Raw genomic sequence first — 22,625 nt, 5'->3', positions numbered from 1 at the left:
GATTGGCCCGTTACTCATCATGCATGTTTTTAAACCGCAGGAGGAAGCTGGAGTTTTCTGAGAAAAAATAAACGAGCACAAGACCATGTAAAGCAGAATGTCTGTCCGATAAAACAGAAAATAATATAACACCTACATTCTCAACAAAAACCCTGTACATTTAAAATTATACACATAGGAACAGAATAAGTATTTTTCTCATTTCAAGGCAACAGAACCGAATTAGTTGAAGAACCCCCCAGGGGGCGCGCAATGGCTTGTTTCCTTCAGACAAGACACTATAGAGCATTAGTGTGTGCACAAATACAGCACGTCTTCATAAAGTATTGCCTATATATTACTGATAGGTGAGAAAGAGGGGAATTTCTGAGAAAGGACAGAATTAGGAGTAATCCTTGATGTCAGGGTCGCTCTGGGGAGGGCTAAGATTAGCCTGCTCTGTGAACTGATTAGACTTTCCTGTGCGTCTGTTGCAGAAGGTCCAGGAAGTCTTCTCTCACGAATGGTTCCCTTATCAAAAAGTAGTCTTTTTTTTCTCTTTTACTTCAAACACTCAGACTTTGCTTCAAGAGAAAAACAAAATAACTTTGTGCTTTTCCATTTAAGCACTGATGTCAAACTGAACACTGAAGTAAATATTCATGCTAGGCGAGGTAGCAACAGCAGCATAGGGAGCACACGGTCAAAATCAAGCAGTTTGACACTTCCGCCTGCAGGTAATGCAAGTTAATCTGACTAGGGTGTATTGGTGGAGTATCCATCTATTGGTACCGTTAATAAGGAATGTCCTTCACAGCTCCATGTTTTAGATTTTAGTCATCAAAGGATGATCAAGAATACAACTAGTCATACAGGAAGTTTAAAATGCTTAATTAACATATGTACTATAAAACATTGTTGCACAGGAAGTGTCACTGAAGTCTATTTAAAGCCTTAAATACATTTATTCCTGTTCAACTTTAGAAAAGTTTAAAAGCAAGTGCCACCTTCACAGTTATTGCACAATTAACCTACTTAATGAGATTCTGGATAATCTTCCACACACACTAACACCTGGAGGTGATCTGTTTGCGTGCTTGGTGCAATCATGAACTTTTAAAATAGAAACTAAAAAAATGGATTTTTGTAACTTTTAAAGTTTACAAATGCTCTTGCTTTAGGGACTCTCATTTCCCTCTTTTCTGATTTTCTTATAACATTTATTGATTTACTGTTGATCTATTATGATCTCCCATGCAACAAGAGCGAGTTTGCAGCTGGTCAGCACGGCCCTCCAGCCTCGCTGTGGAATGGAGGGTCTTGGATGGGGGTGTTAAAACCAGGGGTGTGTATGTCTGTGGAATGTTGTGTGTTCGTGCATGCGTGTGAGCGTCAGTAAGTAAGCAAGTCCGTGAACTTTCTCCCAGTTTAGTCACAGTGTCCGTTGTCTAAGATGTATTGAGACGACCTCCTGACAAGCTGATCCAAGGAGCTCATGGGCTCATGAGAGGAATGGGGGAGGGAGGGGTAGAGCACCCATCTAAATGTACATCCAGGGGAAATTTGAAATCTTTGGCCTTCAAGGCCGATATTGAGAGTCAGATTCAGATAACACATTTCAAGTGCCAGGACATGATTCAGGAAGAGGGACTGTGACACTGATGCTCGGATCTTCTGCTTCTTGCTCTCCTGGTCCAGGCTGTCTGCTGCCAGAGCCCACCATGCACCACTGAAAACTGTCACAGACACAATTTCCCTTGAACTCGTTCACACAGATGCTTTTCATCACTAGACAGACATATACTGTAGCATAAGCAAAAGGATTTTGATCTGCGGGCTGGTCTAGCCATGCTCCATAGGAGCCTTGGCCTCTATCATTGGCCTGAGCAGTATTGTGTCTTGTCAATCACAGCACTGCATTGGTTTGGTGGGTGGGATGTTACGACAAAGCAAAACCACAAAAATGGTGGCAGCTCCTTTGAAATGGCTTTGGCATCAACTATGGACTATTTAGATTTGGGCTTTTCTTTGAGTCAAGAGCAGAGAGAAGTACCTAAGTCCTTTATTTAGACAAAGGATGCATTAGCATCTTCGTCAGCAGTGTATGGCTCACTGCCCCGTTCACTGACATCCGTAGTGGTGAGTATGTCAGGTTGTTCATGCAGAGACGGTTTAAAAGACAGCCATGGATTTCGCCCACGACTGAGCTCTCTCTATGGGTCGTGGACTATATATTCACATACTGGCCAAGCTAGCATTTTCTCGTTTATGTCTGTTTTTTTTTTGCTAAAGATTTAGAATGGGGTGTGGCGAACATTTGTCTCTCAGCAACTGTGACAGCAGCAAACACTAGCAGAACTGTTCAGTAGCAGATCATGTGTATCCTGCCATAATAACTGAGATAACCTTAGTTTTCATGGGTTTGATTTTTTACTTTATTATTGTTTTAAGTGTTGAAATGTGTGTGTGTGTGTGTGTGTGTGTGTGTGTGTGTGTGTGTGTGTGTGTGTGTGTGTATGTATGTGTGTGTGTGTGTGTGAGAGAGAGAGAGAGACGTGTGTATTGGTCTTTATGAACAAACAGTGGTAATAAGCCGTAAACTACAGCTTTGGTGCCCAGGGCAGGTACAGTTCAACCCCCCCCCCCCCCCCCCCCCCCGCCCACCCACACTGCCAGGACTGACTATATCAGTACTTCTACTATAACTTTAATGTACGCACTAAGCCTTGTAGGATGTCCCTACAATAATAAGATGCTAGCTGGACAACAGCATCACAAACATTTGTTTTGTAATTGGTATGATGCTTTAATTTTATTTTTCACACGTTCTCTGGTTTAAACAATTCTGCAGCAATGTTAACTGGGATCAGATTTCTATCGTTTCTATTTTTGATTGGTGACAGAACATTATAAATGTCCACAGTTCAACCATATAGGTATATCGATTATAGTCTTGTACTCATTTTTCTACGATGGTGTTATTCCACCATCAGATTTGCAGTGGTTCTGGGTCAGTTCCTGTTACACTTTCAGTGCACTAAGAACACACAAGTGTGCTAAGTACTCTTTGCTGTAAAGTAGAGCTCTAATGCCAATTATGCATGACTGTAAGTATGCTGCATGGCATCCCAGGGATCCAAGCTTTATTTTTTTACTTCTCATATCTATCTATCTATCTATCTATCTATCTATCTATCTATCTATCTATCTATCTATCTATCTATCTATCTATCTATCTATCTATCTATCTATCTATCTATCTATCTATCTATCTATCTATCTATCTATCTATCTATCTATCTATCTATCTATCTATCTATCTATCTATCTATCTATCTATCTATCTATCTATCTATCTATCTATCTATCTATCTATCTATCTATCTATCTATCTATCTATCTATCTATCTATCTATCTATCTATCTATCTATCTATCTATCTATCTATCTATCTATCTATCTATCTATCTATCTATCTATCTATCTATCTATCTATCTATCTATCTATCTATCTATCTATCTATCTATCTATCTATCTATCTATCTATCTATCTATCTATCTATCTATCTATCTATCTATCTATCTATTATCTATCTATCTATCTATCTATCTATCTATCTATCTATCTATCTATCTATCTATCTATCTATCTATCTATCTATCTATCTATCTATCTATCTATCTATCTATCTATCTATCTATCTATCTATCTATCTATCTATCTATCTATCTATCTATCTATCTATCTATCTATCTATCTATCTGTCTGTCTGTCTGGCTGTCTGGCTGTCTGGCTGTCTGTCTGTCTGTCATCTATCATCTCTCTCTCTATCTATGAGGCTTGTTTTCTTCATTTATTTAATTACAGTAAGTGTTTGTAATTGGGATTTGTTACGTTTTATGTTTAAATAAATTGCAGTACTATTTTGACATATATATATATTTGACATTTGAATATATTTTTATTTTCCTTGTTTTTTTGTCAACATTGATGTTTGCCTTTACAGTACTGATCTCACATAGCATTGCAGACACGGTTGTTATCACAAGGATAAATCAGCTCCTTGTATTGTCGTAGGGAACCATGTGATAAGCAGAGCTGCATCACAGAAAAGTCTTATTGTTAAATTCACAAAGTCAAACAAATACTAGAAAACAGCTACCTGTAATTTTACTCTTTGGTTGACTTTTTATGACTTCAGATATGACCCACTTTCTTCAGAACAATAGAGCTATAACATGATCACCTTTGAAGTCTATGTGAATTAAAGAAGACAGATGTCACCTTCTGTTGTACACAGTGACTCACAGACAACCTACTTATCTCCTCCGACTTGCGTAGAAGGTGTGAATCCAATTTGTTGGGATTGGGGATTAGGAAGAGCCAAACCCCTCCGGTTTAACAGCTTGCTAGTGACAATTTTTGGATGCTAAGCGGATAAACACAAGCTTCTTGATCTAGAAATCCCACTTGTTGGAGTTGGCAGATGGTTTCCTGTTTGCACAACTGATGTAGGCCCATAAATGAATCTGAAATAATGTAGGTCACATTCTTTCTGGGTGTACTCAGATCTTTAACAACAATATTTTTATTTCTGGTGGCACTGTTGAATATATAATTTGCTGCACTTAGTTGACACTAACTACTGGGACAAAGCAGACTAGTATTTTTAAGGTTGGAAGTTTACTAAAGGTTTAATTAGAATTTAAAGTTATGTTATTACAGAAAATGCAAGGAATGGTACAAAAACCTGTTAAGTACTTTGCACATTCACAGATGACAGTTTTATAATATGTGTTAGCTCAGACGGTTTTGTCTTATTCTATAAAACTTGATGCAAATATTTTCTTACAGTTTTTCTCCAACACTTTGCTACGCCGGTCAAGCCGTTAGTCAAGATATAAAATCCAAAATACATGTGAGCAGAACAGCGTTTCTGCAAAAGTACAAAGACGTTTTCAATGATTGTGCATCTCTTTTCACCAGTTGGAAAAACCAAACCAAACAAACTAAAAGTAGTAATGGTGATCATTCAGTAACAGTGAAAGTCGAATGGAAATGTCATAACAAGCAGTCAACTACAGTGGCTGCAGCTGCTCGATCAGTCCTACACTAACTCAAAATTGGCCAACCTTGCAATCGGTCGGCTAATTCCTGTAAATTTATTGTTAAACCAATCAAAATATGCTAACAAAGTATAAACAGTTGTGGTAATGTGGTTTGATGGAATCAGGATAGAGAGAATGCAGAGTCAGAAAGGTTTATTGCCATATGTGCGAGAAATCACAACATTAGGAAGTTGCTGCGGTCTTTGGTGCCAAGAAATATAAATAAAAGATAAGCAAAAATTAGAAGTAAGAAATAATCCCAATGACATTATAATTAATTATAATTAGAGAAACGGCTGCTATGTCCAAGTCCATGTCAGTACCAGTCAGAGTGGATCAGTTCAGGTGCAAACACATCACAAGGTCAGGTGACTGAAACAAAGTGACTGGAGTGGGCGGTTTTACAGATGCGGACATAGAAGACGAAGGGGACAAGGACAAAGATGACAAAGGATCGGGGACAGCCATGAAATTAGAGCTGCAGTCATTGACCAAGTCATTAATCATAGTCTCACTATGCATGAAGCTAGTCTAAAGGTGCAACCTAATGTCTCACAGCCATGTGTTGCATCAATCATTCAAAATGTCAAGAGAGAAAGTAGTTATGTAATGTTCACTAGCTGTTATCCCACCCTAGGTTACAGTTCATGCAGCTATCTGATCAATATTTACTGCAGTATTGACTTTAACTTTGTCATGATGTTCTAGATGTATTACCAGCAGCTGTACAGTATTTGCCTTTACAGAACTGAAAGTAGACCTGCAGCTGGTGGCCATGATAAGATTTTCACTGCAGATCAGGAAGTGGCAACTGTTCGGATTGTGCCGAGGAACAGTATGCTTCATTCATGGGAAATAAAGGTTGTTGTAACTGCAGACCACACAACATTCAGCAAAGTTCAGTCATTATTACAGTTTTTCTCCATTGGTTTGGCTCATTTCTTGAAACAGAAATTGCATTATCAAACCTCTAAGATCATTTGGCAAAACACTCTTACAGTTTAGCACAACACTATAGGTCACCTGCAAAAGCTCATATCTCTTCCAAAACTCTTCACTCCGGCTTCAATCTAAGTACCTTTCTCATTTGAACAGTCAGTGTCTCCAAAATGGCAAAGATCCTTCTCAATAGCTTTGGCTCATTTCTCAACACAGATCGGACATTCTCATCATTCTTGGTGCTTTTGTCATAATAAACCTGGATGGTTGATCATAACAACATGGTTTACCTGCAAAAGCTCAAATCTCTTCTAAAACAGTTCACTCGTGTGTCAAAACTACATGTCTTTCTAATCTGAATGGTCAGTGCCCCCAAAATGCATCATCCCTTTGGCATTGTGTGAGTACTGCCATGCAAAATGTTTAGTGGCAGAGGACCAACAATATACAACAGATAAGGTTTGATATCACAGATTGCACTCACACTACCAAGGAAATTATAACCAATTTTTATTCCCATGCAAAGAAAGTTTCATACAAGTGTAAAAAGAAAATGTACATTACAGTAATACAGTAAATTGTATGAACACAAAATCAAAAACCAGGATGTCTTCAGTGGTCGCTAAACTCATTCTTCCGCTCTTGTCCACTGTCTTCACCCTCCTGATTATTTGCATGCTGTTATCCGTCTGGCTACAGATTCTCTTGCACATCATAGCGGATACTTTCTCTTGCGATGCAACGAGGGAAGAAACGGCGTGCATGTCGCAACCGTCCCCTGCATTGATCTCCTATAATGTCGTCACATGCTGAGTCCATAGCATGGAGCAGGCACGGCTGATCCTGAGCATGATGCTCATACACTCTCCACCTCCAAGCAGAGAAAAACTCCTCTATCAGATTGAGGAAAGGAGAGTAAGGTGGTAGGAACTCCCTGACCATCCTTGGATGCGTTGCAAACCAGCTCCTAATGAGTGGGCTTTGGTGTAAGTTGACATTGTCCCACACAGTCACACAAATGGGTAGGTGAGGCCCTATGAGACGTCTCTCATTTTCTGGGATAAAATCGGTATAAAGGCGATCCAAGAAGATGAGGAGCTTGTGTGTGTTGTATGGGCCGAGACTGGGGATGTGAGTGGGCACACCATTTTCGGAATGGCAGCACACGATCATGGAAAACACCTGTGTGTGACACTCCCTGTTCGTTAGTCTAGTTTCACCTGACTGTCATCAATGTATCAAATGTTCAAAGAAATTCATATATGCCATTCATGGTATTATGTTCTTGAATTCTGACAATTGAACAGACAGTTGTGCATGAGAGTACTCATACAATGAAATCATGCTGACATGTTTTGGAGAGAATGATCATTAGACTGAGAATCAACTAATCAGTTTAGATCTACAAGATCTATTCATTTGGAAAATGTGCTAAATGTGGGCTAACTGTATAACTGTAGGCTACATGTACTTAATCATTTGCAAAGTTGCACTGAGACAATTGAGACATGTACTAAGGCATTTGCCATTTGATAAAATGAATAAGAAATGCTGTTCTGTTGTGAACATCACACCCATGTCGTCCATGTTATTTTGAGAATGTAATTTCGGTTTCAAGAAATGAGCCAAATCAATGGAGAAAAACTGTAATTAACTATTTTTGAAAAGACCCAACCCAACCAGGAAGCAAATCTATTTGAAAGAAAGTGTCCAGTTGACGGAGCTGAGATTCTTGTAACGAGACCGAATATATGTTGTATGATGCAGACATGTTTACAGCAGAAGAAGAAAGGGTTTTCTTTACAGCTTCTTTGAAGATAAAAACTATGAGGTGCTTAACAAGAGCAATAAAATCAAATTCATAAAAAATCATAATAAAAATAGTAGAAATTTCTAAGCAGTCCTTCAATTTTAACTGTAACTCTCCATATGCTTTAATGTGTTTCCTTGTTGTGATCATGGAGCAGGAGTCAAGTGCTGAATCTCCTGCATTCATTTATATTGATGAAGCTGGCTTCCATCTGACCAAGTGGGCTAAGAACAACTGAGCAGACACCAGGGAGGTGCAAGCATTACAATGAGTGCAGCTATGCGAGAGAAATGTCCTGTTGCATAGATCCCAACATATAACTCTGCTAAACTTAGTATAGTTTTTCTGGACGAGCTTTACAGAGCACTTCTGGGCTCTGAAGGGTGAATGCTACGATCACAGCTCAGCACTATGCTGTTGTTCCTTTTCATCACTTTGGTGCAGGGGACAATGTCTGCCAACCAAAAATGAAGCTAACATGGAAGTGACAGAAATTGCAGCTCCCTCCTCAGCCACTGGGTGTTTTCCTCTCCACTGTCGCTACATGCTTGCTTAGTAGGGGACTGCTTTAAAGCCACTAAACTCAATGCACTGGTAAGTATTTCATTCAGAATGTTTAGTTTGTAAAGTGCCTTGAGGTGGCTCTTGTAGGTAATTGGTTTCTAAAGAAATTGAATAGAAACTTAACTGAATTATGTGCTTTGAGATGTTTTTGGGAATTGTGTTTTTATTCCAGTTGTTTTATCTCTGTTTTTAAAGATTGCTACACCTATTCTGTGTGCAACCCTTTGGGACATACCTTGACTGATGCTATAAATAACTAAAAATAAATAAATAAAAATAAATGATGATGAAAAACAAAGATCCACATATTGTCAATATTAAAAATGGAACTAAAATCATTGAAATTCAACCCGATCAGATAAAACAAGTTAGCCCAAAATATATTCTTCATGCCTTTGAACAACATTCTTAACTATTATAGCTATAACTATACTGTAGAGATTAAACAAAGGAAAACAATAAAGTGTTTCTCTTGCATTTGTTTAAAAACCTCCACCAATAACACATTTCAAAAGCAACCATGGAACCATTCGATTGTCGGTCTTGATGAACCACCACACTTCCCTGGGTCCTCTTCTAATAACACACTCGCATGTTTGCCAGCAGAACACCACTGGTGTGAGAGATTCTCTGCTCGATAACATTAGAGAAGGAGAGACAGCCGGCTGCTATCACTTCAACTTTTGGACAAACTACCAGAGTCCCAAAAATGAAAAACATCATTTGAAGTCTCGGACAACAAAAGATGTAATTTAAGATGCAATATTCATTTAAGCTGTCATTTAGTGTGACACGTGGTGTACAAAAGAGTTTAAAAACACACAGCACACACAGAAAATATGTTCTAATGCAAGGCAGTATACCAGTGACTTCAATAAAATACAATCAAGTCAAATAAAGTAATCAAGTGTTATAATAAAATAATCAAGTGTTATAATAAGCATAATAATTAACAGTAGAAATATTAACATACGCTAAGAGAATGATGTATCTGGGAAGAGTGTTTCATAAGCAATACAACACCAATACTCATGCCTTTGTGTTCATCTGGATCTCGCCTCATTTTAGTTTACACAAGTTAGACAGAAGGAGAATTGTAGGATAAGTTTGAGCGAGGTTAGAGGCAACAACAAGACAAGTGGGACTAGTACTGCATTAGAGGAATTGTGACAAAACTACTGTAAATAAAATGAGGATGAAACTGCTAAAAGATTAATTTGGACAAGATAACTTGCCTATTAATGCAAATGTTATTATGTATTTGCACATTTGATATGTTATATGATTTTATTTAATTTAAAGTCCAAATACAATTTTGTGATTGTTTTAAAAAGGTGATGTCAGGATCACAAAATGAATCTCGATTGATTCTTTGACCTTTGCACAATCTCACCACCTCCTCACACCCCATGCACCACAAGTGTCCACCCTGGGACCACGAGATTGTGGGTTCGAATCCCGGTCGGGTCATACCAAAGACCTTAAAAGTGGGAACCAATGCCTTCCTGCTTGACATCAGCTTTAAAGGGTTGGATTGGGGGGGTTAAACCACCAAATAGTTCCCAAGCGCAGCCACCGCTGCAGCTCACCTCTGCAGCTCCCCGCTGCAGCTCACCGCTCCCCACGGGGAGGGGTCACGTGCAGAGATGAATTTCACCAGTGTGTGATGACTAATGGGACTTTAACCTTTAAGTAATCCTAATAAAACATCAATCAGCACAGGAACACATACGGCTCTCAGTTGGATTAAGAAATAAGTAAACTGCTTACAGGTATAGTTAAATCCCAAACTACTTGTGAGGTAATTGAAGGATTTTAAAGCGTGACGAGTGTTTTCTCTTCAAATTGTACCAGTTTAATGAGATGTTGAATCTACTGGTGTAAGATTACTTCCCTCCCTTCAGAAAGGAACTACTTGTAAAGGGATTACCTCGGGTGCTCCCAAATGTCATCCATCTCCAGACGGGTCGAGTAACTACAGCCAGTAATCTAGTTATTTAAATAGGTATCAGAATCCCTATAATTCAAGGCAGCTAATTGTTTCAATTACATGTTTGTTAGCAGAAATTGTAAGACCAGGGATTTATAGTTACCTGATTTAATCAGTGGGAAAACCGCAAATGAAACCAAATGTCCACTCGTGTTTACTTGCAGTTTTTCCACAGATCTTTAGCTTCTGTGTATTAAACATGCAGAAAATGTTGCTGTAATCAACAAATGTCAGACTGACAGATCTTATGTGATGTGCATAAATAATTGCCCAACAACACATTGAGTCATTAACAGCCTTTTGCCAAGGGTATGAAAACTAAACCCAACTTCTGAAGACCAAAGTTAAAGTAAAAGTCCCATAGTTGTCACACACACTGATGTGTGGTGAAAATTGTCCTCTGTGTTGGACCCATCCCCGTGGCGCGGTGAGCTGCAGACACAGAACTTTGTTGGTTTAGACCAAACTGCAGCATTCATACATTTTAATAAACCAGTACAAAAATATGCTTAGAAACATAATTGCTATGACTATATCTAAAGCCAAGAATTAAAGGACTAATTTTGATTAAAAAAATTATGTCTTTAAAGATTTTACGTCTCATGAACAAAACACAAGTCTCAGGAGGACGTTGCATCTGGAGCCATAGTTTTAAAGTTGGACATGTTGAAAGATACAAACTGATTTACCATAATAGAGGAGACGTATGCCTGCTCGTCCATAATTCAATCTTATTTAAAGTAGCTGGATCCTATTAAATCATCAGTTTAAGAGAGTCCGGATTGCCTTGGCTCCATGTCCCAGTGTTAGCTTCGCTGCCAGGTGGCAGGGATCAGGCTCTTAATTCATTAAACAAGTCAGAAACCTACTACCTCATTATGATTGATTTGTAAATGGGTCAATAGTGAACAAAGTTTGCAGCCTCTCATACATGTTAGGGTTAAAGCTGCAATGGCAAATTTGGAAAATAAATGAGCATAAAATGTTTTATGCCTCTTAAAAGCATTCTAATACAGTATAGCTACAAGTATGGAAATGGGTTAGTGTTTGTGAAAAGATAGTGAAGTGATTCTCTCGCAAAAGCAACTTTTGGACCATCCGGTTGTTGGTCTTGCACTTCCACACTTCCCTCGGTCCTCCAAACATTACACACTTGCGTATTTAGCAACAGAACAACACTTGTGTGAGATGTTCTCGACTCATTAACACCAGATAAGGAGAAACAGCTGACTGCCACTGCTTCATCTTTAGGAAAAACAACCAGAGTCCCCAAAAGAAAAACACCATTTGAAGTCATGGACAACAAAAGTTGTTTGGACCTAGAAAATGGTGACTTGTCTTTACTCTTTAGCAATTTCCTGTTTCCTCTTGAAATGTGGGTGTCCAGTTCTGGCATGGTTCTATCATGGAAGATACCCGAAAGGAGGGGTGAGTGTTTCGTGACCGTATTTGTGTTCAAAACCTGAAGCTTGTTCTATACTGCTGAAGCAGCTCTAATTGGTGACTCTAAATGGTCTCTATGAGTGAGCGCTGTTACACCCCCTCTGTAGACTCAGCTAGGAAGGTGAGAAGGAGGTAACATAAAAAACGATGAGCCAGATGTTAAATTAACAAAAGGTTTATTTGTGTGTTGTTCATTTAACCTAAGAGGGAGAGAATGGGAACTAAAGGTAAAAGCCTGAACTAAATCTAAATATACTAACCCTCAACTGAAATTTACCCCAAAAGGGGGAAAAGGTTATAATAAAAAAAACGTAAGAGCCAAACCAAGTTCAAATGCCAAAAGGGCAGAGGCAAAACCAAACTCTAATTATCCTTAGCAATGGGGTTTTCACAAGTCAGACAAATAGCACCTAAATAACTACACTCCCTCTGAAGTAGACAAAGGCGATACCTTTTCAGGACTCTGGATAAAAAGGCTGTTCTAAAAAGGTAATGGAACAAGGCTTCTCTAAAAGCCAAACAAACAAGATTGACCAAATTACCAGAAGTTATCTCAAATGACTAAAAGGCTACAAAACACTAAACTCAATCAAAATTTAAGATCAAAAAAGCTGTCACCATCCCAGACCAAAGCCAAGAACCAATGTTACTGCTGTAACCACAAAACAGTTCTCTTCCCCCGATGAACTGCAGCTGGCTGCTTTTGAGGAGGAGGCTCAATGCAGCTCAGCTGGAAATGACCCCAGCTCTGGTGCTGTCCATGGCCCTGGATCAGAGCTGGCCGCCTACAAGAAGCAGCTGTCCTAGTAGCTGCACAGGAGGCTGAACACGCATCTCAGCAGCGCAAAACAGTGGCGGCCGTAACAAGCGCGTCATTGTCGGAAGCTTTTTGGTAAACTTTCAAACAATTGAAACTACTTGTGTTTTTGAGCGTTTACGGTTTCATTGTGAATGTAGTTTCAAAAGCATCTTGCAATAAGTAACTGGCTTTTGTTGGTGGTGCTTGAGATCAGTCCGTTGAAGAACACTGGTGATGGAGGCTTTCCATCTCAGTAAGTGGTTTATGTCATGATGTTCCCTATTTGATGAGACATCCAGGTTATTAAGGGTTAGGTTTATGAACACAGAAAAGAATAGATGATATGTGAACTGGAACACGACTGGAGAAAATCTATTTTTTTCATTGGTTTATTGTTGATGAGCTGCAGAAATAAAAGGTGGCTGGTTGGATGAGAATGCGTCCGGAAACTGTTGCTTTTTATTTGTGAACTGGTTCGCTGGGATGGAGGGATGCTCAGTTCTAGGTCACATCCCCCTGGTCTCAATGGAGCGCCAAAGGAAAAAGTAGAAATAAAAAATGGCTGGCTTCTGTTTGATTCCTCCAATCCCACGTGACTCCGAACCTATGGAACAGACTTCCTCTAGAAATGAAAACTGCACAATGTTGATCATACGAAAACTCTCCAACAAAAATTCGTTTTTAGAAGAATATCTTGATTATATTCCACAAGTTGTATAAACCTTTGAACTCATTTATGTGATATTCTCCCACATTTTATTTCTTTCTCCCTGCAATGTGGATTTACAGACCCGTACTGTGAAATCCTATTTAGTAACTGCAACCCATCTAAATGGATCGTGATGAAGGGGTTTCAAACAGGGTCTTCCTTTAATTCTGCTGAGGACATAACAACAAGTTGTGGCACATTATTCAATTTAATTTGTTTACACACCTTGTGGTTAAAGACCCCTGATTCAGGAGAAATCCAAAACACTGCTCAGAACGTGTCTTCCTAAGTATTAATGGCTGACCTCGGAAGTTCTTTCAGTTTAAAAAAAATGACATATTTGATGAATGCTACCAAAAGAGGAAAAAACAAAGAGTAGAAACTGGAAATGTCCCATAAGGATAAAAATGACTTTCACACTTCTGTTGAAGAAACACGCCCTATAAAACTAGAAAAAAGAGATCACTAATCAACAAGTGATTATACTGAGAGATTATGGGCTGAATTCCCAGATCCTCTTAGCTCAACTTCTTATAACGTGCCCAAGGGGTATAAAACCATGGCTCCATGTAAGAAGTTGGAGAACAGAGACAGCTGTATAGACGGAGCTCTAGGGTTACTCTATTCTGCTCAATTCAGATCTCAGCCTACAAAGATGGAGAACGGTACAGAAGGCAAGAACTTCTACATCCCCATGAACAACCGGTCGGGGCTCGCGAGGAGTCCGTTTGAATATCCACAGTATTATTTAGCAGAGCCATGGCACTTCAAACTGATGGGTCTATTCATGGTTTTCCTCTTGCTGACTGCTTTCCCCATCAATGCTCTGACACTGGTGGTCACGGCTCAGAACAAGAAGCTCCGACAACCTCTCAACTACATCCTGGTGAACTTGGCTGTGGCTGGACTGATCATGGCCATCTTTGGATTCACAATCACCATTTATTCTGCCATGAATGGCTACTTTGCTTTGGGGCCTAATAGCTGTGCATTGGAAGGTCTCTTTGCTACAATTGGAGGTAAACTTTACACATAGTTTTTATTTATTTTTTACCAACAACTTTCTTACAAATGAAGCTGAAATCTACAATTGATGCTCTATATTTTTTTGTCTTTAACAGGTGAAGTGTCTCTGTGGTCTCTTGTGGTCCTAGCTGTTGAGAGATACATAGTGGTCTGTAAACCAATGGGTAGTTTCAAGTTTACTGCCACTCATTCTGCGATAGGCTGTGCATTTACCTGGATAATGGCACTCTCCTGTGCTGTTCCTCCTTTGTTTGGCTGGTCGAGGTGAGATAAGTCCTCAAATTGGATTGCATGGCACGTTTATTCACAAACAGCTTCTGAAATGGAAATTGGATGTTTTTAAATGTCCTTTTGTTCATGTTTTTTTATCAGAAATATTTATATTTTTTGTGGCTGTAAGTGAAAGACAGAGAAGCAGATGAAAAAAGGGGGGAAGGAGGTCACGCAGAAAAGCAAACACAAATGTGCAAACGTAGCAACATGCAGCTTTAGATGATGGTTAGTACAAATGTAGGCAGGATATCCTTATTGTAGTTTTGTATCAGTGGCATCTTGTTTTTGCTTTAAGTGTGTTTAGAGGCTTCTCTTCCAGTTTTTATGGGCACATCTGTTTTACAACAACACAACACGGTTGTGTTTCCACAGGTATATCCCAGAGGGCCTACAGATTTCCTGTGGACCTGACTATTACACCTTGGCCCCCGGCTTCAACAATGAATCATACGTCATATATATGTTCACCTGCCACTTCTGTGTACCCGTCAGCATAATCTTCTTCACATATGGCAGTCTCGTTATGACAGTCAAAGCTGTAAGTGTTTAAGATCACATATTTCTCAATCATCTTTAAAAGTGCATGTTAAAAGGTTATTTAGATATTAAAAAAGAAAAGCAGCTCATGTGCAGTATGTAGAGCTGTCGTTTTTAAGGGTTTGGTCTCCTGAAAATGTCCAAAAGCGTCCTCTGTCTCAAGCAACAAGACAGCAGTTCAAATGAGAACTCAGCTCAGTTAAATGACAAATCTTCACACATTGAAGGATGCATAATCCCAGATTCTCAGTGTAAAACACCCTTGGTGGTTTTAGTTTAGGATCTGTTCAGTAATGTGCTGTTTTGTCTAAATGGAAACAATAGTCTAGCTTTTTATTGCATGACCATGACACCTAACTGCTGTTGAACTCATTTGCAGGCTGCAGCTCAGCAGCAGGACTCAGCTTCTACTCAGAAAGCTGAGAAGGAGGTGACACGCATGTGTATCCTGATGGTGTTTGGCTTCCTAATGGCTTGGTTACCATACGCTTCCTTCGCTGCATGGATTTTCTTCAACAGGGGAGCTGCCTTCTCACCTATGGCCTTTGCCATCCCTGCTTACTTCTCAAAGAGCTCAGCAGTGTTCAATCCTGTTATCTACATTCTGATGAACAAGCAGGTAAGTTGTTTGGCTGTTTTGCCAATGGTCAGAGATCCAAAGAAGGATACATGCAAAGGGTTGAATTGTTAATTTCTGCTGAATGGATTTTTCCCATGATGTCAGAAAGATTCATTTAATTTTTCCTTCTTTTCTTTTTAGTTCCGTAACTGCATGCTTTCTACTATTGGAATGGGCGGCATGGTTGAAGATGAGACCTCAGTCTCAGCCAGTAAGACAGAAGTCTCCACTGCTGCCTAGTGATCAACACCAAACATCTGCAAACAGCCTCTGTCTTCATGTTCTCCTAATTCTGAGTCTCATGGGAAAAATTAACGGATTTAAGACAAACCTTATTGCAACAAATGGACTATAATCTCCCCAAACCAGCAAGCTAAATCGTTCTAATGTACACATTTATTGTGTCACGAAGCGGAAAAGCTGGACTCTGTAAACATACGGTCTGAATGTGCTTCCTGTTTGTGCTGTGTTAACATCTGTTTGTAAAACATTCGGAGGATGAGTGGGTGAGATTCACCAATGTATATTTATGAAATGAAAAAAATGTCATCCTCTGTCATAATAGCCTGTAAATATTTTATATATTTAAAATCTAATTTAATAGATTAAATGCATGCATGAAAAGATGTGTGGGTTTGTGCGATTTTGTTTGCAGTTTAAGATGTTGCACAAGTTAGCTTTTCTCACATGTGATTTATATTGTTATAGTGATTAGGAGTGTCTACATAAAGTTAAAGTTATGCACCATCGCATACAATATGGCAAGAGCTCATGTCACCTGTTAGCACTCAGATGATGCTCAACAGACCTGTTCACGCTTCTAGCTGTGGTATGTATGAGTGACCAAAACAACACAAAAACACAGACAGATCCATCTCTGTGTACCTTGGTCTTCATGTTCTGAAAATCATCTACTAGGATGAAATAAAACTGACACTTTTCAGGCGAGATGGTATTCACCCTAACTGACATGGCTCAAGCATGCTAACCGCTAACATCCGGTATGCTGTGCAGTCCTAGCCTAGTGAACTAGACCAAATTCTTGCTTTGCAAAGTTTGGTCTAGGAACGCTCCACTGGAACCTCTGCAGCCCCTAACATCATTCTGGCTGGCCAATCACAGCTCTCTAGAGGGGTTTCAAACACATAAAGAGCTGTGATTGGTCCTTAATGGTGGGCCATTCATAGCGCTCTATCTGCTTAGTGAACAAATCACAAAGCTTTATCTGCTTTGTGGGCCAATCAGGGCACTCTATATGCCTGGTGAGTGGGATGATGCAACAGAGTGAAACATGATGGCGACAGCTCGTTTGAAACGGCTTTTACATCAATTTTGGACTATTAGAACTTGGGCTTCATTAGAATCAGGAGCAGATAGATGTATTGAAGTGCTTTTTTTTTTTTTTAGAAAAAATGATGTGTTTTCTCCTTCTTCAACTGCGGACCGCTTCATTTACGATAGCTGTTGCGGTAAGCATGTCACATTCATTGTCCAGTAGCATGTGGAGATCATTTCAAAGACAACGGTAGAACCCGCCCCACAACCGAGAGCCGTCAATGAAGCGTTGCCAGGCTAAATAATACATTTATGTAGTCTGGCTTGCCAGGCTAGTGCAGTCCCATATGGTGGATTCCCTTCCACAGACATGACGGTTTACATCCCAGAGATCTTCACCTTCTTAGGCCTTTGCTCAAACCTCCACTTCAAATAACATCACTCCCTACAGTCCTCCCATGATGCAACAGTCTTCTGTGTATCTTCCAAAGGTCACAATTCCCAAAATGTTGTTTTCTGTTGACAAACCCAAAAGTTTCCCTATTCCGGTTCATTTACCAACCAGCAAAGACATAAACTGTATTCATGGCCGGACAACCCATAACACCAGATGTTTACAACCCGTCCCTCTCCAACAGATTAAGAAGACAAATGTTCTCCAGGATTCATTTCAATGTGCCCTGTTAAATGCCAGCTCCATTTCAAACAAATCCTTCATTTTAAATGAGCTTTTCACCAGAGAAAAGTTGGACTATTTATTTCTTACGGAGACGTGGCAGCAAGATGGCTATTTTGTACATTTCAATGAAATATGTCCACTAAACTGCTCTGTTTACCACACCACGCCCGGCACGTCGTGGTGGAGGTCTTGTTGTGGTCTTTAAAGACAAACATGTCTGGTGAAAAATGGCCCTTTTACAACTTTTGAATGTCAGGTCACCAAAGCAAGGTTACAAAATGTATTTCACTGTATTTTAATCTACCGACATCCTGGTCCGGCTGGCCCTTTTCTCTCTGAATTAGCAGATTTTCTATCTTCACTGATCAAACTAGAAACAGTTTTAATCCTTGGTGATTTTAACTTACACATTAATGATCCTAATTGTAGCACAGCAGTGGAGTTCATGTCTATTACTGAGTCTTTTAACTTAGAGCAACACAGGCCCCACACACAAAATGGGCCACACTCTAGATCCTGTTTTCTGTTTGGGACTAAAAATCAATCATTTACATGTTGAAGAGGTTCATGTGAGTGACCACAGCTGCATTTTCTTTATTGTCCTATCTAATGTTGAATCTGTCCCTCACAACCTAAAATCAAAGAGACGTATCATTAATCAGTCAGCAGTGGATGGATTTTCTACATTATTTGACAGCAGCTCAGTTCAGGGTGATGATCAAAGCTTGTTGATCCAGTCATTGGATAAAAAATGCTGCAATATCTTAGATAAAGTAGCTCCTGTTAAGGTTACTTTTTCTAGCAAGAGAAAAAGTCCCTGGATTAATCAAAATATTTACAGTCTCAGAAGGACATGCCGCAGATCCGAGAGACGTTGGAAGTCAACTAGATTAGAAAGTCACAGGCTGCACTTTAAAGAACTGATGACATCCCTGAATGAGACGGTGAAAACTTCCAGGGCCACTTACTTTGCTCAGCTGATTGCTGTAAACAAAAAATAACTCCTGTTTGACACCATAAACCAGATTGTTTCACCTCACGCCCCTCTTATACCGGTTTACTCAAGGTCTGACTGTAACAACTTTCTAGCATTCTTTGAGAATATAATCAGAAATATCAGGGCAAGTTTTTCACCCCCATCTACTTCCTACCCCCCCCCCCCCCCCCCCCCCCCCCCATCCAACCCCTCCCTCTCTATCATGGTCTGTCTTTACTGCTGTAGATTTCCAGGACATTTGCCTCATTCAGAAACACATGAAACCAACCTCATGCCCTGCAGATTTCATTCATACTTCCTTGTTAATCAGGATGTTTGACCAAATTGGCCCATGCATTGTAGATTTTATTAATTTATCCCTACAATCTGGCTCTGTACCATCTGTTTTCAATTATGCAGTTATTGAACCTGTCCTTAAAAAACCAAGTTTGGACTCATCTCAGCCTAAAAATTACCGACCCATTTCTAAATTACCCTTTATCTCTAAAATATTGGAAAAGGTTGTGGCAGATCAACTGATTACATTTCTGGAACTGCACAACAGTTTTGATAAATTCCAGTCTGGTTTTCGTAAAAAGCATTCAACAGAAACAGCTTTGCTTAAAGTTTCCAGTGACACCATGATGGCTGCAGACAACGGGGAGTTCACAGTGCTAGTATTGTTAGATCTTTCTGCAGTTTTTGACACTGTTGATCACAGCACCTTAAATAATAGACTTGGTGACTCGATGGAGATCTCTGGAAGTGTTCTGGTTTAGATCGTACCTTTCTAGCACAAGTTACAGTGTCTGTATAAACCAAATCATGTCAGATTCTACTGATCTGTTCTGTGGGGTACCCCAAGGCTCTGTTTTGGGTCCACTGTTGTTTCTGCTGTACATACACCTTCTTTGACAGATACTTGATTCTTTTCATAATGTCTCTTATCACCTATATGCAGATGATATTCAGCTGCACTACTCCTTTAAGGATTCTGAGTTCTACAAACTGTCTGAATTACTAGAGTGTCTATCAGCTATCACCAGGTGGCTAGAAGATAACTTCCTTCAGTTAAACTCTGAAAAGACTGAATGTCTGATCATTGCCCCTGAGAGCATGGTTCCCCTGATTAGTTTAAAACTTTGTCATTTATCGTCTGCCGTCAAGACAAACTTAAGGAACTTGTGTGTTATTTTTGACCAATCAATGTCTCTTGAAGGTCACTCAAAAACGTTGGTCCGAAACTGTTTTCATCATTTAAGAAATATCTCCAAACTGCGAAGGTTGGTGTCAAAACATGAACTTGAAATGATGCCTTTATGTCCTCCCGCCTATATTACTGTAACACACTTTTCACGTTTTAACAAAAAAGCCCTGGACCGCCTTCATTTGGTCCAGAACTCTGCAGCGAGGCTCCTAACTGGAGCAAACAGAAGAGCACACATCACTCCTATTCTAATGTCTCTGCACTGGTTACCCATCAACTTTAGAGTTCATTTTAGAATCCTGACTATAACTTTCAAGGCTTTACATGGTCAAGCTCCTCCCTATATTACTGAACTTTTAAAGCCTTATGCTCCAACCCGAGCCCCCAAGTCCACACACCAGAACCTTCTAGAAGTTCCAAAGACCAGATACAAAAGTCGAGGTGATCGCTCCTTCCAGACTGTTGCACCCCGACTTTGGAATGATCTTCCTTTATCCTTACGCAGCATTGACAGTCTGGACACTTTTAAAAAAACAGCCAAAGACCCTTTTATTTAAAGCTGCTTTTAACTAAACCATTTATTTTCTTATTTTTAACTCAAATTTTTAATCTTTCATCTGTTTATGAAAATTTATGATTTTATGACTATTTTTTCTGATGTTTATTTAATTCTGTTTAGAGAACATTTTGATTTTATGATGTTAATCTGTTTACGATTTTATGACTTTGTTTTATTTTGTTTTGATCTACGTGAAGCACTTTGTGATTCTATGTCTGTGATAAGTGCTATACAAATAAAATTTACTTACTTACTTTACAGAATTTGTTAGAAAAAAGTTTATTTGCCTCAAAAAGCTTTTCCAGCCATAAAGTTAAAGTCCCATTAGACATCATCACACACTAGTGAAATTACATCTCTGCATGTGACCCATCTCCGTGGAGAGTGGTGAGCTGTAGCAGTGGCTGCGCTCAGGAGCTATTTGGTGGTTTAACCCCCCAATCCAGCTCCTTAATGCTGAGTGTCAAGCGGGGAGGCACTGGGTCCCATTTTTAAAGTCTTTGGTATGACCCAACTGTGGATTTGGCCCTATGATCTGCCAGTGTCAGGGCAGACACTCATACGCTCACAAAGCAATGACAGAGGGTCACCCATTTTGTTCTGCAGGGTATTGTGGGAGGTAGATTGTACTCTAATGGGGGTCTGGACAGGTGCAGTGAGCTTAGGTCCTGGCTTGTATGCTACAGGTGGAATGGGTGAGTGTATGCGGCATTCACTGGGCCTGGGCCTTTAGTGGACCTAGCCAGGAATGCGTCTATGTTCCATCAACGAGGAAGGGGATCTCCAGGAGGGGAAGGATTCAACTCTTCCTGGAAGCTGAACAAATGCAGGGGTGGATTTATGTAGATATAAGTCACAGTGGCACTGGGTGGGTGGGCTCAGGCTTTGTGGGGCAAAATTAACTTTTGCACGATATTCAGAATTTTCTAGTTTCACCTGTAAATATTGAAATTGGCAATGAAATAAATTGTGTTTCTAGAAACCACTTATCAGGGAGGTTGGCTCAGAGCCTTGTCATCATGGGGAAAACAACGCATATCCTCAATCAATATGCTCTTCATGCCTTTTAGTGTAGAGTTGTGACGTTCGCGAACGAACCGATTCTTTTGAATGGCTCATAAACATGAACGATGGGAGTCGAGTCGCGGCTGGGGTTGAGCCGTTCTTTCTGTCGTTCTTTTTTTCCTATGAGTCTTTCACACAGATGCACATAAATTAGCTCCTCTGCCAGACAGAACAGTTATAGGAAGTAGTGATGTGATGTTCACAAACAAATCAAATCTTTTTAACGTGTTTTCTAAGTGAACGGTAAGAGCTGAGTCCCTGTAGAGAGCCGCTCATCTTGTCTTCTGGTAACAAACCTCCCGGAAGTCGGTAAAGTGCACCCGCTCAAACCCCACCCACCACTGTGACGGACATAGGAAGAACGCTACCCATCACCGTGAGCCCTCACACACACTGGAAGAACATGTTGCTCCTAATACCCCCACCACACACACACACACACACACACACACACACACACACACACACACACACACACACACACACACACACACACACACACACACACACACACACACACACACACACACACACACACACACACACACACACACACTCTCTCTCTCTCTCTCTCTCTCTCTCTCTCTCTCTCTCTCTCTCTCTCTTGTCTTCACTTCGTTCAAAGGAGCCAGTCTTTTGAACGGCTCTTTGAGGTAAAGGACCAACTAATGACCGGCTCCCATGAAAGAGCCATAAATCCCATCATTATTTCTTTGTACTCTACTGGTTCTAATGTATGGAAGCACCAAGTTAGCATAGCATAGCATAGTTTATTTATATAGCACGTTTAAAATGCAGCATGGGAGCTGCCCAAAGTGCTGCACAGGCTAAAACAACACACAACCATTACAAGGAGCTAAAACAAAGGATAAAAATCTCAATCAAAGGCAGATAAAACATGATGAATACAAAGAACACATTAAAACAATGATACAATAAAACACTAAAACGAGTCACTCTCTGAAAGCCAAAGTGTAAAAGTGGGTCTTTAACCGAGATTTAAAAACCGCCAGAGACGGTGCCTGCCGAACTCCAATGGGCAAAGTTGGATAAAAGACCATACAAA

The 22,625-nt window shown here is 39.8% G+C and overlaps 1 protein-coding gene across 1 annotated transcript; it reads left to right on the top strand.

The window, feature by feature from the left end:
• Window positions 1-13,928: 13,928 nt before the first annotated feature.
• On the top strand, window positions 13,929-16,424 carry LOC107385169 (green-sensitive opsin). Its single transcript, XM_015958866.3, has 5 exons — window positions 13,929-14,362; window positions 14,465-14,633; window positions 15,015-15,180; window positions 15,559-15,798; window positions 15,940-16,424. Exons 1-5 carry the CDS (start codon window positions 13,999-14,001, stop codon window positions 16,036-16,038), a joined length of 1,038 nt encoding a protein of 345 aa, XP_015814352.1. The 5' UTR covers window positions 13,929-13,998; the 3' UTR covers window positions 16,039-16,424.
• The last annotated feature ends 6,201 nt before the right edge of the window (window positions 16,425-22,625 follow it).

Source organism: Nothobranchius furzeri, chromosome 3, assembly GCF_043380555.1.
Source record: "Nothobranchius furzeri strain GRZ-AD chromosome 3, NfurGRZ-RIMD1, whole genome shotgun sequence".
In the NCBI taxonomy this organism is placed as follows: Eukaryota; Metazoa; Chordata; class Actinopteri; order Cyprinodontiformes; family Nothobranchiidae; genus Nothobranchius; species Nothobranchius furzeri.
Note: the sequence above shows the minus strand (reverse complement) of the source record. Positions and strands in the feature narration are given on the sequence as shown.

Excerpts from the sequence above, each read along its gene's own strand:
- LOC107385169 (XM_015958866.3), top strand. The coding sequence starts at position 13,999 with ATGGAGAACGGTACAGAAGGCAAGAACTTCTACATCCCCATGAACAAC. Across the intron at positions 14,634-15,014 it reads CCTTTGTTTGGCTGGTCGAG|GTATATCCCAGAGGGCCTAC; the intron begins GTGAGATAAGTC and ends GTGTTTCCACAG. Across the intron at positions 15,799-15,939 it reads ACATTCTGATGAACAAGCAG|TTCCGTAACTGCATGCTTTC; the intron begins GTAAGTTGTTTG and ends TTTTCTTTTTAG.